Source organism: Muntiacus reevesi, chromosome 12 (genome assembly GCF_963930625.1).
Source record: "Muntiacus reevesi chromosome 12, mMunRee1.1, whole genome shotgun sequence".
Lineage (NCBI taxonomy): Eukaryota > Metazoa > Chordata > Mammalia > Artiodactyla > Cervidae > Muntiacus > Muntiacus reevesi.
Genome location: NC_089260.1, coordinates 1347142 through 1360499, shown reverse-complemented (window position 1 = coordinate 1360499; position 13358 = coordinate 1347142). Strand labels below are relative to the sequence as shown.

At 48.0% G+C, this 13358-nt stretch overlaps 1 protein-coding gene across 1 annotated transcript in view; it reads right to left on the bottom strand.

The window, feature by feature from the left end:
* CHMP4C (charged multivesicular body protein 4C) overlaps positions 1-9871 on the bottom strand; it is a 29095-nt gene extending 19224 nt beyond the window's left edge. Inside the window, exon 1 of the mRNA XM_065902915.1 lies at positions 9532-9871. Coding sequence (XP_065758987.1) covers positions 9532-9721 — 190 coding nt within the window. The 5' untranslated portion in view covers positions 9722-9871. The remainder of the gene's footprint in view (positions 1-9531) is intronic.
* Positions 9872-13358: the final 3487 nt, after the last annotated feature.

The window sequence follows — 13358 nt, the reverse complement described above, 5'->3', positions numbered from 1 at the left end:
TTCCCCATCCTCTCACTGGAAATACCCACAAGGTAGAAATATTGGAGACAAAGGCTTAGCATGGGCTGAGAAAGCCTCTGGTTCAGGTTTAAGAGTTCTTACTGCTTTAAAGGATAACCATATAAACTTCGGACTGAGTCCTAGATATTTCCAGTTAGTTTGGAAAAGACCCTGATGCTGGGAAAGATTGAGGGTAGGAGGAGAAGGGGTCACGGAGGATAAAATGGTTGGATGGCACCACCAACTCAATAGACATGAGTTTGAGCAAACTCCAGGAGATAGCGAAGGACAGAGAAGCCTGATGTGCTGTAGTCCATGGAGTCACAAAGAGTTGGATACAACTTAGCAATGGAACAACAACAATTCCCTATTAGTACCCTTTCTTTGAGCTAAGTAATTAAAATCTCTGGTATAAGAACATTACTCAGGAAACGGTTTACTATTTGCTTTATATCTATTTCATACTCTTGTTTTTTTTTTTGTTACTTCACCTTCTGCAAATTGTTGAGCCAACTGTGTATGTTAGAACTTCTATCAAATGCTAGAAAAAGTAGAAGAAACGAAAATTACCAGTATATACTAGAAGTTCTGACTACAGTTTGCTAAAGCAGAGGACTGACAGTGTGACTTTAAAAAATAAATCCTCAATATTATCTATGTATTTTAAGCATTGGTGATAATTTTGTCTGCACAAATAAATTCACGTGCACTTAAGCATGTAACAAAAATTAAATGCCAAAATAGATTAGTTATGTCCTTTCCAAACCAGAGCCCCAAAGCAAAGCATCATAAACTTTAAAACCCAGCACTGGAGCTCTTGCCTTGTGTCTCATCTGTTTGGAGTTGTGGTTTTATTCTGTTATCTTGAAAATAAAATCTGATCTGAAATAAGTAGTCCTAAATACTGAGAAACATACCAATAATACTAACTACACCTGAGGGCAATCTCACAGTCTTCTCCTGTCATAGCTTCTTAAAGCTACACAGGTCATGGGATTTTGGCATAATAATGGTATTAATAGTAACTTTTCTATCTTATGCTATTTCATTGTGACTGATTCACTAAACCGTAAGATAGCATAAATCATGGAAAATGATATTTTTGCTGAATGGATATATTTCCTGAAATAAGCTGCTGTTTTTTTCAGCTTTCTGGAATTTAGATGAAGAATAATAACAAATGAATGATCCTATATTTATAATATTGCTTCAAATTTGTGAAGGAAAAAGTTAACTGTATATATAAAATGTTATGCAATACAAAAAATAGTAACAATTAGCCTCATATAAGGAACTCATATAAGGAACATCAGCAAACTGTCAAATTTTGTGCCACAGGTACTTGAAAGAATGATTCTAGAACAGAAAAACTATATACTGTAGTTTCCGAGGAAGTAGAAAAGAAGCCAGTGGTAACTAGAAGTCAATTCAAGTTCACAAAGATGAAAAATGAGCTCAAAACTAATCTCATAGGCTTCTTTTCTTTGGGTTACTGAAAGCTGACCCTAAGAAAAAATATGAACCACCCACTGGCTTTCTAACCTTAAATATATCAAAATCACCCAGAAAGCTATGAGTACCACAATTCAAAGGCTTATCCCAGATCTCTTGAAACAGAATCTCCGGCTGGGGCAGCTTAAAAGCTCTCCAGGTGAATCTGATGAAGCTAACACACACTCTCTGTTCATACACTGGCATTTGCGAACCAGAGGCGTGTGAATATAGTTTGGTTTTAGGAAGATAATTCACAAAGTATGCTGAGGCGTTGTTAGGGAAAGAGAAGAAAGTCGAGGAGTGAGGTATATGGACCAGGGATAGAGGTCAGGTGTATTCCCAGCGAGAGCTGCTGAACGGGTAACCTCGCCTTAGCTGAAGCTCACAGGAAGCAGTGTTGCTCATGCAGACAGGATCCTGGAATGCAGTCTCCAGGAGCATCACCAGGCTCTGTCCTTCTGTGTGTGCGCTCAGCCGCTTCAGTCGTCTGCAACTCTCTCGCGACCCCACGGACTGTAGCCCGCCAGGCTCCTCTGTCCGTGGGATTCTTCAGGCAAGAACACTGGAGTGGGCCATTTCCTCCTCCAGGGGATCTTCCCAACCCAGGGATCTAGTCTCTTGCATCTCCTGCATTGGCAGATTCTTTACCACTAGCACCACCTGGGAAGTTTTATTCAGTATATTTTAACAAACACTTTGACAACAACAACAACAAAAAAGGCGACCGATTCAACTAAAAGAAATCACTCATAGTTTTTGTTGTTTGGTCGCCCAGTCGTGTCCGACTCTTTGCGACCCCATGGACCGCAGCACGCCAGGCCTCTCTGTCCATCACCAACTCCCAAAGTTTGCCCAAGTTCATGCCCATTGCATCAGTGATGCCATCTAGCCATCTCATCCTCTGATGCCCTATTCTCCTTCTGCCCTCAGTCTTTTCCAGTATCAGGGACTTTTCCAATAAGTCAGCTATTCTCATCAGGTGACAAAAATACTGGAGTGTCAGCTTCAGCATCAGTCTTTCCAACTAGCATTCAGGGTTGTTTTCCCTTAAGATTGACTGATTTGTCAATATGTCTTATGTCTCATTCATAAGACAATGAAATTGAAATTTAAAAATCTTAATTTTAAGACAACTGAAATTAAGATGATATTGAATAGGTATAAATATAAAACACAGAATGCAAGCTTAACATATTGATTTACATAAAGGGGCAAGGGTAAATCTGGCTGGGATTTTTTAACTCTTTCCAAGTCCAGTTGAACAAAAAGCAACTAATATGGCATCTGAAAAAAGCAGATACAAACTCAAACTGTGTCAGCAAAAAAGAGACACAACTCTGAGCTGGTCAGTACCTAAGTGTGTAAGTGAGTGTGTAAATCTATGCAGGACCCTTGCCAGGGCCCCGAGGGGAGAAGGAGGTATTAGGAAAGCAAGAAGTTTTTAGAGTTACAGCTGAAGTGAATAGAGCTCCCAGAGATGGCTCAGGTATTTTAGGTCTCGGTAAAGAAACTGCCTGTCAACGCGGAGATGCAGGAGGCGTGGGTTCGATCCCTGGGTCGAAAAGATCCCCTGGAGGAGGAAATGGCAACCCACTCCAGGATTCTTGCCTGAGAATCCCGTGGACAGAGGAGCCTGGCGGGCTACAGTCCATGGGGTTGCAAAGGGTGAACACGACTGAGGGCATTAACATACATAACACATACCACAGGGTAAAGCCTGACGGGCTCCCGAGGTGAGGGAGGGAAAGTGAGGGTAGAGGCTAAGAAAGTGTCATATTTATATTGATCTGTCTTCTCCAGGAGAGAGCGAGGCAGTCGGCAGGAGAATAAAGCCTAGACACTGTTTGTTAGGGGCTTCCCAGGCGGCTCAGCGGCAAAGAATCCACCTACCGATGCAGGCGACGCGAGTTTGACCCCTGGTCGGGAAGATCCCCTGGAGAAGGGAATGGCAACCCCCTCCAGGATTCTTGCCCGAGAATCCCGTGGACAGAGGAGCTGGCGGGCCACAGTCCCCGGGGTCACAAGGGGACACAAGGGGACACGACTGTGCGGGCAGCGCTCCAGGGATAAAGTTCCCTGAGTCGGAGTCCAGTGCGGTGAAAGTAATCGGATGACCGGAGACAAGCAGGACGCTTCATTCTGAGATGCTTGGGGCACTCTGAATACTGGGGCCCCGGCACCCTTCCCGATGACTGGCAGTTACAGGGCCCTGCGACTTGCCTTCTGGAGGCCAATGCCGGGGCCTGGAGGCCTTGCCGGAGCCCGGGAAACGCGCCCTCTCAGTCCTCGTGCGGGAGGCGGTGGGCGCTCCCCTCCCCACCGCCCGAGCCGCGGCGGGAGGGCGGGAGAAACGGAGGGACGGGGACGGGAAAGCAGAGCGGGGACGGTGCCCCGATTCCCGGCCGCTGAGCGAGGCACCGCCCGCAGGCGGCATCCGCGTCACCGCGCTGCCTGCTCAGAGCTCAGCTTGGGACGCGCGCTGCACTGGACTTTCCAGGGGCTCAGGCCCGCGTGTGGAGAGCTTTGTTCGGCACGGAGGCCGCCCGGCGGTGAGGCCTCCCCGGGGACGTGCCCGCGGCCGCCGTCTCCTGTTACCGAGCCCCTGGCGCTCACCACTGGCGCTGGGGTGCTTCTCGTCGCCCAGTTCCTGGGGCCCCGGGGTGAGGCCGCAGGACACGTGTCACAGAGCCGAGAGCCCAGCACGATCTAACCGGGGCTGTGCGCACAGCGCGACTCCGCGGAGGCCGCAGCCCGCACCGACTGCGCAGCCAGCCTGCCCCCAGCAGCGCGCGCTCGGCCTGAGCGGCAGACCCCCGCCCGGGCTCGCTCACGTCTCCCGCGCCTGCAGCAGGGGTCGCCGGCCGCCCCGGGCGGTCCCCGCCCTGTGACCCGAGGGGCCGCGGCCCGAGCCCCTCGGCCTCCGCCTGCCCAGGGCGCCTTCCCGCAGCTCCGGCCCGGCCCCGCTTCCCGCGAGGAGACAGGCCTGGGTTTCCTGCGAGGCCGCCCCGGGGCCGCGAGGAGAGGCAGCGGGGCCCCGACGGCGCTGACCTCGCCCGACGGGCCCGCCGCGGGCGGCCGTCTGCGAGCGGCCAGGAACCGCGGGCGTAGGGCGGCAGGCAGGGGCCCGGGGCTGCCCGCGGCCTCCGCGCGCGCACGGCCCGCACTCGCCGCGTCTCAGGAAGCAGGACTCAGCCGGTGCGCGGCCGACCTGCCCTTCAGAGAGCGCCGCGGTGTCAGAGGCGGACCCTCGGAGCCCGGGTTAAGGGCTTTACACACTAAAGTCAAGCGCCCTCAGCTCTGAGGGTCAGCCTCATCATCAGCTTCACGCGGTTGAAGAGGCTGAGCCGCAGGCCGGCCCGGCAGACGCTTCAAAACCACCTACTCCCAAGCGGCGGGACGCGGCCAGGCTCACACGCAGGCTGCGTGCTCGGAAGGCCAGGCTCCCGCCTGCAGCACCAAGCTGCCGTCTGTCAGACGTTCCCACGTTTGATGGAAACTGAAGAGGTGTCTGCTGATGTCCGGCGGGAACCATCACAACCAGTAAAGCAGTTATCCTGCAGTTAAAACAAGGTTTTAAAAACAGATAACTAATGAGAACCTACTGAATAACACAGAGAACTTTACTTAATGGGAAGGAAATCCAAAAAAGAGGCAATATATGTACATGTGTATACACACACACACACACACACACACACAGCTGATTCACGTTGCCGTTCAGTACAAACACAACGTTGTAAAGCAACTAAACTCCAATAAAGATTTTAAAATAAATGAATAAAAACATCTTTTAAAAAGTTCTCAAGCAGCGCTGGTCCTTGGTCATCCCAGGGACACATACAAATGTTATCAGTGCTCACGGGTGCCACGATATGAACATGGTTAGGAAGCGCTTGCATTTCCACCCCATTAACATCACCATGGATTTGGTTTCCTCATCCTGAACCCTGATCACAGGGCAGAGTCACCCCGGAGGCACTTTCAAAAACTGACGTCCCAGCCCCACTCCAGCCAGTTGCACTGGAATCTGTGGGGATGGGCTCCTCCGAGCACCGAGGCGACTTTCACATTCAGCCAGGACTGAAGCCTGCTCTTGGGACAGGGCTCAGCAGAAGCAGGAAAAGGAATTCAGTGGTATCTAAAAGTTGTGCTTTTCCACAAAGCAGATTGCTAGTTATAAAGGACTTCTATCACAGTAATCTAAAAGAACTGTCCTAAAGAATTTCTACTCTTCTCAAGTTTTTAACCAAACTGTAGACCTTGCTTCCAAATGTTACTCTTTCAGATCAACAGGGCCTTGATACCATGGTTGTTATCACTCAGGCTCGTTTAGGTAGAACATGGTAACTGCCAGAGAAGTCTGAAGGAAGCATTAGCCACCACTGCACAGCTTTCTATGAGTTACAATGAAAGCAAGTTTCAGACTCATATCTGCAGATACACTTTTTAAACAAACACATCTTGGCCACGCAGGCAAAAACAGTTTGTCCACCAGTTTTATGAGCTCACTGAAGCCCCAGCTCCATGTCTTTAAGTCCAATATACCTGATATGCGAGGCTCACTGAACACAGACACTGACCTTCACTGGCAGGGTGCTAGGCTCTATGGAAGGCCAGACACCCACCTGAACCCAGGGCTGGACCCTGCACTGATCTGACCAAGCCCCAGGCCCCATCCTGATGCTAGTTATACACGTTATATGTTCTTAGTGCCTGTCCTTACGTTGTGAGCAAGGAAGTACCTCTAAACCCTTAGCCAATCCACATGTTTAGAATATCCACAATTTCACCAACGAGATCCCATTTCTAACATTTATTATGCTAATATAGCAGTTACTCATTTTACCAATAAAACCATTTTTGACATTGATGATGCTAACTGTCAAAACTTCTGTTGTGGAGATCGTGGAAGAATGTGAACTGGCCAGGAATGTGCAACATTCACTGCACCACTGTTCACAGCAACCGAGACATAGAAGCAACCTGAATGGCCACGGACAGAGGAATGAATAAGGAAGCTTGGTGCAGATATACAAGGAAATATTGTTCTTGTTGTTTAGTCACTCAGCTGTGTCTAACTATTTTGCAATCCCGTGCACTCTGGCCTGCCAAGCTCCTCTGTCCACGGGATTTCCCAGGCAAGAACACTGGTGTGGACTGCCATTTCCTTCTGGAGTGGAATATTACTCAGCCATTAAAAAGAGTGAAATAATGCCATTTGCAGAAGCAAGGATGGACCCAGAGATTGTCATAGTGAGTGAAGTAACAAAAAGAAGGAGAAATAGTATGATATTCTCTATATGCAGAATACAAAAAGAAATCTAAAAAAGAACCTAAAAAGAAATGATACAAATGAACTTATTTACAAAACAGAAACAAACTCACAGACTTAGAGAATGCAGTTATGGCTGCCAGGGGCACAAGGATAGGAGGAAGAGATAGTGAGGGGGTTTGGAATGATGTGTGCACACCGCTGTATTAAAGCGGGCGGCCAGCAGGGACCCGCTGTAGGTCACAGGGAACTCCGCCCGAGGTTGCGCGCAGCCTGGGCGGGAGGGGAGCGGCCTGGGGAGAAGGGACACATGCGTGTGTGTGGCCGTCTCTCTGCTGTCCGCCTGGAACTATCACAGCATTGTCATCAGCTATTCTCCAATGCAGAATAAAAAGTTTTTTTTTCTTTTAATTCTTCTGTCTGGGAGTGTGGCCCTTTCTGAAATGATGTTAACTGGCCAACCAGCGAGTGTTCTTGACAGCGTGTTAGCTGGCTAACCGCCTCTAGAAGTAAAACCTTCACCGCAGGTACACACGTCTCTCTGATTACCAGGTGACTTACAGCCACCCTAACACTGACATTGTGTGGCACAAGACCCTCTGAGCACTGAGTATATTTGACTTCATTATGTGTGTGAAAATATTTCTTAGTGGCTGATGGAAAATAGTAGCCATGAGCATGTGAAGTTACTTGGTTTGTTTGCAAGATGCTGACATTGACGGTGTTTCCAACACATGGTCTATGACGGGATTCTTTCATAGCTTAGATTACAGATGGCCTCACGCCAACCACACTCGTCCTATTCCAGGCCCATTGCAGAACCAGGTGAGGGCCACACCAATGAAGCTCCCATGGATAAATGACAAAAGGTAAATGGCCTTTCTGAAATCAATTGATTATTAATATTTGAACTTGAGACTTACATCTGTAGCTACTCTGATTTAAGGAAGTTAGATTGACATTCTTATTAGTGTTGTCTTTGTGTGTATCTTTATAAAGTCTACTGATAGAAACTTTAGTGTATTGCCACCTCAAGAACATTTCTATATTATTTTACATTATTTTCTTCTGAAAGCAAATCTATATTTCCACCACGTCACAAAAGCAGATTTTTTTATATTTTTCAGATTTTTAAAGCCAATATTTACTTAACAACCACTGTGGATAAACCTACAAACAGATCCAAATGGATAACAAAACAAAACAAAACCAAACCCTTGACAGACACTAAGCAAATGTCAGAGTGCCTATCAAACCAAAGAGGAAGGACCCAGGAAAAGAACAACCAATGGCTTTTTAGCAAGTCTTAACGTCAGAGCGTCTCTGCAGAAACTGCCATTGAAAAACATCCCAAAATATTTTCAGACATGAAGCAAAAATGGAAACCAGCACTTAACTCTAAAACAGGCCATAATGTGGACACGAGCTGTACAAAAGAGCACAGGAAAATGAAACTTGGTTTTCTTATTGTTGGTCATCAAATGGGCACAAATGTAGCGGGCACATTTTGGGGGAAGAGCAAGACTTTTAAGGTCCATTCCAAGAGACATGATTCCTTTCCAGCATTAAACAATGGCAGGGTCATTTAGGGCGAACTAAACCTTCCCGAGGCTTCATTATGACTCAAGAAGCCCAACTTCTTGAGGATGCAAGTTCAGGGTTTGGTGGTGAGCCGAGTCCTGAACTGCCAGCCCAGTTTCTGGGTCTGCCATCGACCTTGTGTTACAAGAGCAAATCATTTCAATTTGCTGGGTTTTTATACGCACCCCGGGGGCTGTTTAGATTTGTTCTCTATAGAAAGAGCTGTTCATTGAGGGAAGCAAGTCACCCTGGCAAAGAACAAAGGGTTCAAGGTGCAAGAGAAGCGCCCAGAACCACTACTGACTCAAAGTCCTTCCCAAGCCCCAACAGCCAGTGGTAGAATTAATATTTAAATGTCTTGAGTTTTTTTTTTTTCATATCTCAATGCACCACCGCCAACTAAAGCCTTCAACAGCGAAGGGAAGCCGGAACACAGCAGAATACGCTCCCCTGGAGACTCACAGGCAAGTTACACTGTGATTCCAAATACAAACGCAGGGCGGAAGAGTTGGTCAGTGCTGCTGGAGCCAGCAGGACTGGACCATGGTGACTCAAGCCAGGGGAGGACTTTAAAGTGGCACCAAAAAAAAAAAAAAAAAAAAAAGAAAGATTATCTTATAATCAAGATAAGTAAGATTTTATTGGAATATTTTTGAAATTCAAAATTAAGGCAAAAAAACTCGATGATGAAGAAGACATCACATTTTTACATGAATTTGAATTTTTAAAAAAAAAAGGCTGTACAGAACACATAGGTGTGTGGGTTAGTCGCTCAGTCGTGTCTGACTCTTCACGACCCCATGGACTGTAGCCCACCAGCCTCCTTTGTCCATGGGATTCTCCAGGCAAGAATACCGGAGTGGGTCGCCACTTCCTTCTCCAGAATACATAGGAGCCAGTTGCAAAAGAACCAATAACACCAATCCAGTCTTTACTTAAGATGTTGATATTTTGTTCTGTAATGAACAAATGCTTCTGTGGCAACTTTGAGCTTTCTAAAGATATCATTAAAAACGCGGTTCATCCTGATCACTGGGACTTTCGGCGTGTCTTCCCCTTTCGCCATCGAGGATGGCGCTGCGCTCAGCCCTCTCCCAGTCCGGCCCGGGGGTCACCCCAGTTCCCGGAGGGGCCGGGCCAGGCGCCGGGCGGCCGGCTGCCCCGGGCCGGGGCTGGGTGCCTACCTCGCTTGTTCTGCGTGCCGTGCTTCCTGGCCAGGCTGAGCTCCCTCTGGATGCGGCCTTCCAGGTACTCCTGCTTCTTGCCCAGCATCTCCTCCGTCTCCCGAAGTCGGGCCAGCGCTTCCTGGGCGCTGGGGGCCGCGCGGCTCTTGGAAGAGCCTCCGCCTTTGAAGAACTTGCCCAACTTGCTCATCGTGGTGGGGGGCCGGGCCGTCGTCCGCGGGGCTCGCGGCTCGGGGCTCCGGACGCGCGGAGAGCAGGTGAGCGTCTCCGCCCGGGTCTCGGCCAGGCCCGGGAGGCGGCGCCCCCGAGTCCGCACGCCGTCGGGCGCAGGTGACTCCCTCTCCCGGGCATTTCCTGGCGGCCGGGCCCGCCCCGCTCGCGGGGAGGGGAGGGCACCGCAGGCGGACGCGGCCGGCGCCGCCCGTCCCGGGGCATCGGGAGGAAAGAGAAGGAAAGAGCTGCAAAGGCCGCCGGGGCCGCAGCCCGGGGCTGCTGCAGCCACGCTGGGGACTCACCCGGGGCCAGTGGCCGGTTTGATGCCGGCTCAGAGCCGCGCAGGCCGCTGTCGGGGTCTAGAGCGGGGCCGAGGTTCAGGTCAGTTCGGTCCAGTCGCTCAGCCGTGTCCGACTCTGCGACCCCATGGACTGCAGCACGCCAGGCCTCCCTGTCCATCACCAACTCCCGGTGTTTACTCAAACCCATGTCCATTGAGTTGGTGATGCCATCCAGCCATCTCATCCTCTGTCGCCCCCTTCTCCTCCTGCCCCCAATTCCTCCCAGCATCAGGGTCTTTTCCAATGAGTCAGCTCTTCACATCAGGTGGCCAAAGTATTGGAGTTTCAGCTTCAACATCAATCCTTCCAATGAACACACAGGACTGATCTCCTTTAGGATGGACTGGCTGGATCTCCTTGCAGTCCAACGGACTCTCAAGAGTCTTCTCCAACACCACAGTTCAAAAGCATCAATTCTAAAGCGCTCAGCTTTCTTTATGATCCAACTCTCACATGCATGCATGACTACTGGAAAAGCCATAGCCTTGACTAGACGGACCTTTGTTGGCAAAGTAATGTCTCTGCTTTTTAATATGCTGTCTAGGTTGGTCATAACTTTCCTTCCAAGGAGTAAGCGTCTTTTAATTTCATCGCTGCAGTCACCATTACAGTGATTTTGGAGCCCAGAAAAATAAAGTCTGCCACTGTTTCCACTGTTCCCCCTGAAAGCCGGTGTGTAATGCACATGCACCTTGCTGACCTGGGCTGGAAGGGCAAGGTGCTAGTGTCCCACACATGCGTTCTGTGTGTTTCTGTCTGTGATCACGTGTGAGCACAGGGTCAGGTCCCCGTCCTTGTGAAAGAGAGTGTTCAGGTAGGCTCGTCCCTGTGTGCGTGGTGTGGGTCAGGAGGGGGGGGCTTGCAGGGACACTTGTCCGCCTCTGTGATGCAGGTGTGATGGGAAGTGGCTTACTCTCAGAACACCTGGTCTGACTCTGGGCAGGTTGATGTGTGCTGGCTGCCAGTGGGCATGGGTGGATTCTAGATCACCCTCACACGGTTTGAAGTGGTGAGAAGCGAGGACCATCTCTTTTTCTAACGTGGGGGCTTTGGAGTGTGTTCGGTGGCCCCATTCAATTCAGCGTCACTGTTAGTATCTCTCTCTCTTTAGTCACTCAGTCATGTCCGACTCTTGCGACCCCATGGACTGTAGCCTGCCAGGCTCCTCTGACCATGGAATTCTCCAGGCCAGAATACTAGAGAGGGTTGCTATTTCCTTCTCCAGCTGTTAATATATACAAAGCCTTTAATGGGGTGTCCTTGTGTTTGGATCTATGTCAGATGCCTTTGCAGAGACACCTCAGTAGCAAAAGGGAAAGAACGTCCTAGAGAAAAGCAACATTCTTTTGTTCCTTTTCAATACCTCAGTCCCATCTATTAGAGCTGCAAACAAAGAATTTGGTAAGATGAAAGGACAGCAATAGGTAATGATTATGGATGATGCGATTCAACTGAAAATCTGTGCAGAGCATGCTACAAAGATGTGGAATATGGGACTGAGTCTGTGTCCTAGTTTTCCAGGGCTATGCTGTCCTCCACATAATACAGCGCTATTTGAGCAACATTACCCACCGCCATCAGGAGCTGTTTGTGATTAGCTAACCACTGGTTATTAAAGGAGAGGAAGCATCCATTACTATGACAGACACACCTTGGTGCTCAAGACCAGTAACCCACTTTTGCCTGCCATCACACCCACCCAGAAGCATCCGTTTGATCCATTTTACCCAACATTGGTAGATCCAGCATTACATTTTGACAAAGAAATTGGATATGTTTCTAAGAGGCTTACTGGTCCTATATCTTAGACACACAAACATGTGAACTTATAATTTCCCAATAACTACAGCCTGCCACCTCTTACCATTTTCTGCCTGGCCATCCAAAGCTCTTACGAACTGTAATATATGTAATCTTGTGTATATTACACTATAATAAGCATTATCTTTTGTTATGATCTAAATGTTTCATAAATCTGTTTTGGAACTTATTTTCTTGCTTAGATTTTAAGCCCCGTGAGAGTGCTGGTCAGTTTAACCAAAGTTTACTGAGAGTATTCTACACATAAGGTACTGGGAGTGCAAATATAGTCTGCCATCTGGGAGCTCACCTTACAGTAACAGCAGTAACGGGAGCTGTATTTGAACACCTATCATATGGCAAGCACACCACATGTCTACTTAACAACCCCTCCACCAACCACACAAAGCAGGTGCTGCCGCTTCTACGACAGATAAACAATCCGCCTCAGCTGGTGACTTGGACAAGTTCACATAGGTAGTGAGTGTAAAAGATCCTTTTGTTTGAAAGCTTCTGGTCCTTCTACTGTTTACATGACCTTTCCCTCTGTGTGGTTTGGACCAGAGGAGAAACTCACAGAGCATTTATTTAATTAAATAACATGGGGAGCAAAGAGGGTGGTATGAGGCATCAACTTCCAGAGATCATACAAGTATTACTGAGTTCACAGAGCAGTATGTTTAAATAAGAACCTCTCCACTATACAAAAAGCACTCCTTTCTGGCTCACCAGACACTGTATTCTTGTTGAGAGAACATTGAACAAGTGGGACAGAGGGACGGAAAGTTATAATGAGCTGCTTAGTCATCCATCTATCCATATTTTCATTCAACAGCTATTTATGGAGCATCTCTTTCGGGCATTATGGTAGACAGTGAGGAGATGTTTAAGAACAAGATGAAGGTGTTTTACAAGTTAGGAGAGAAGACAGGAGGTAAGCAACTTATCCCACAAATAATAGACTTTATAAGTTAAAGTTTTATTAAGTGCTATGGAGAACTCGGAAGGACAGAGACCTGTCAGAACAAATTGTAGATAAAGTTGATTTTGTCTTGGGTGTCAAAAAAAGGTGACTTGAAAAAGTGACATTGAACCTGGAATTTGAATGATGAATAGAGGATAGCTTGGTATAGAGAAGGGAAACTGGTATTTCAAGATAAGGAATCATTCATTCATTATTTTTTTCTGAGTGCATATGATATAGCCAGTACAGATCTAGACACTGGAGATTCAGCAGTGAAGAAAGAGAAACTAAAATCCATGCATTTTTGAAGCCTACTTTCTAGTCAGGAAATGATGGACAATTAATGAAGAAAGCAATGTACTCTATGGAAAAAATAAAGCAGGTAGTGTTAGAGAATTAATGTCTCAGACAATGTGTGGAGAAACATTGAGTCTAAAGAAGACAGAAGAGCAGAGCGCTGTGAGATTGTCTCTAAATGTCAGCTGAGTCCTGATCACATAGGGGCCACC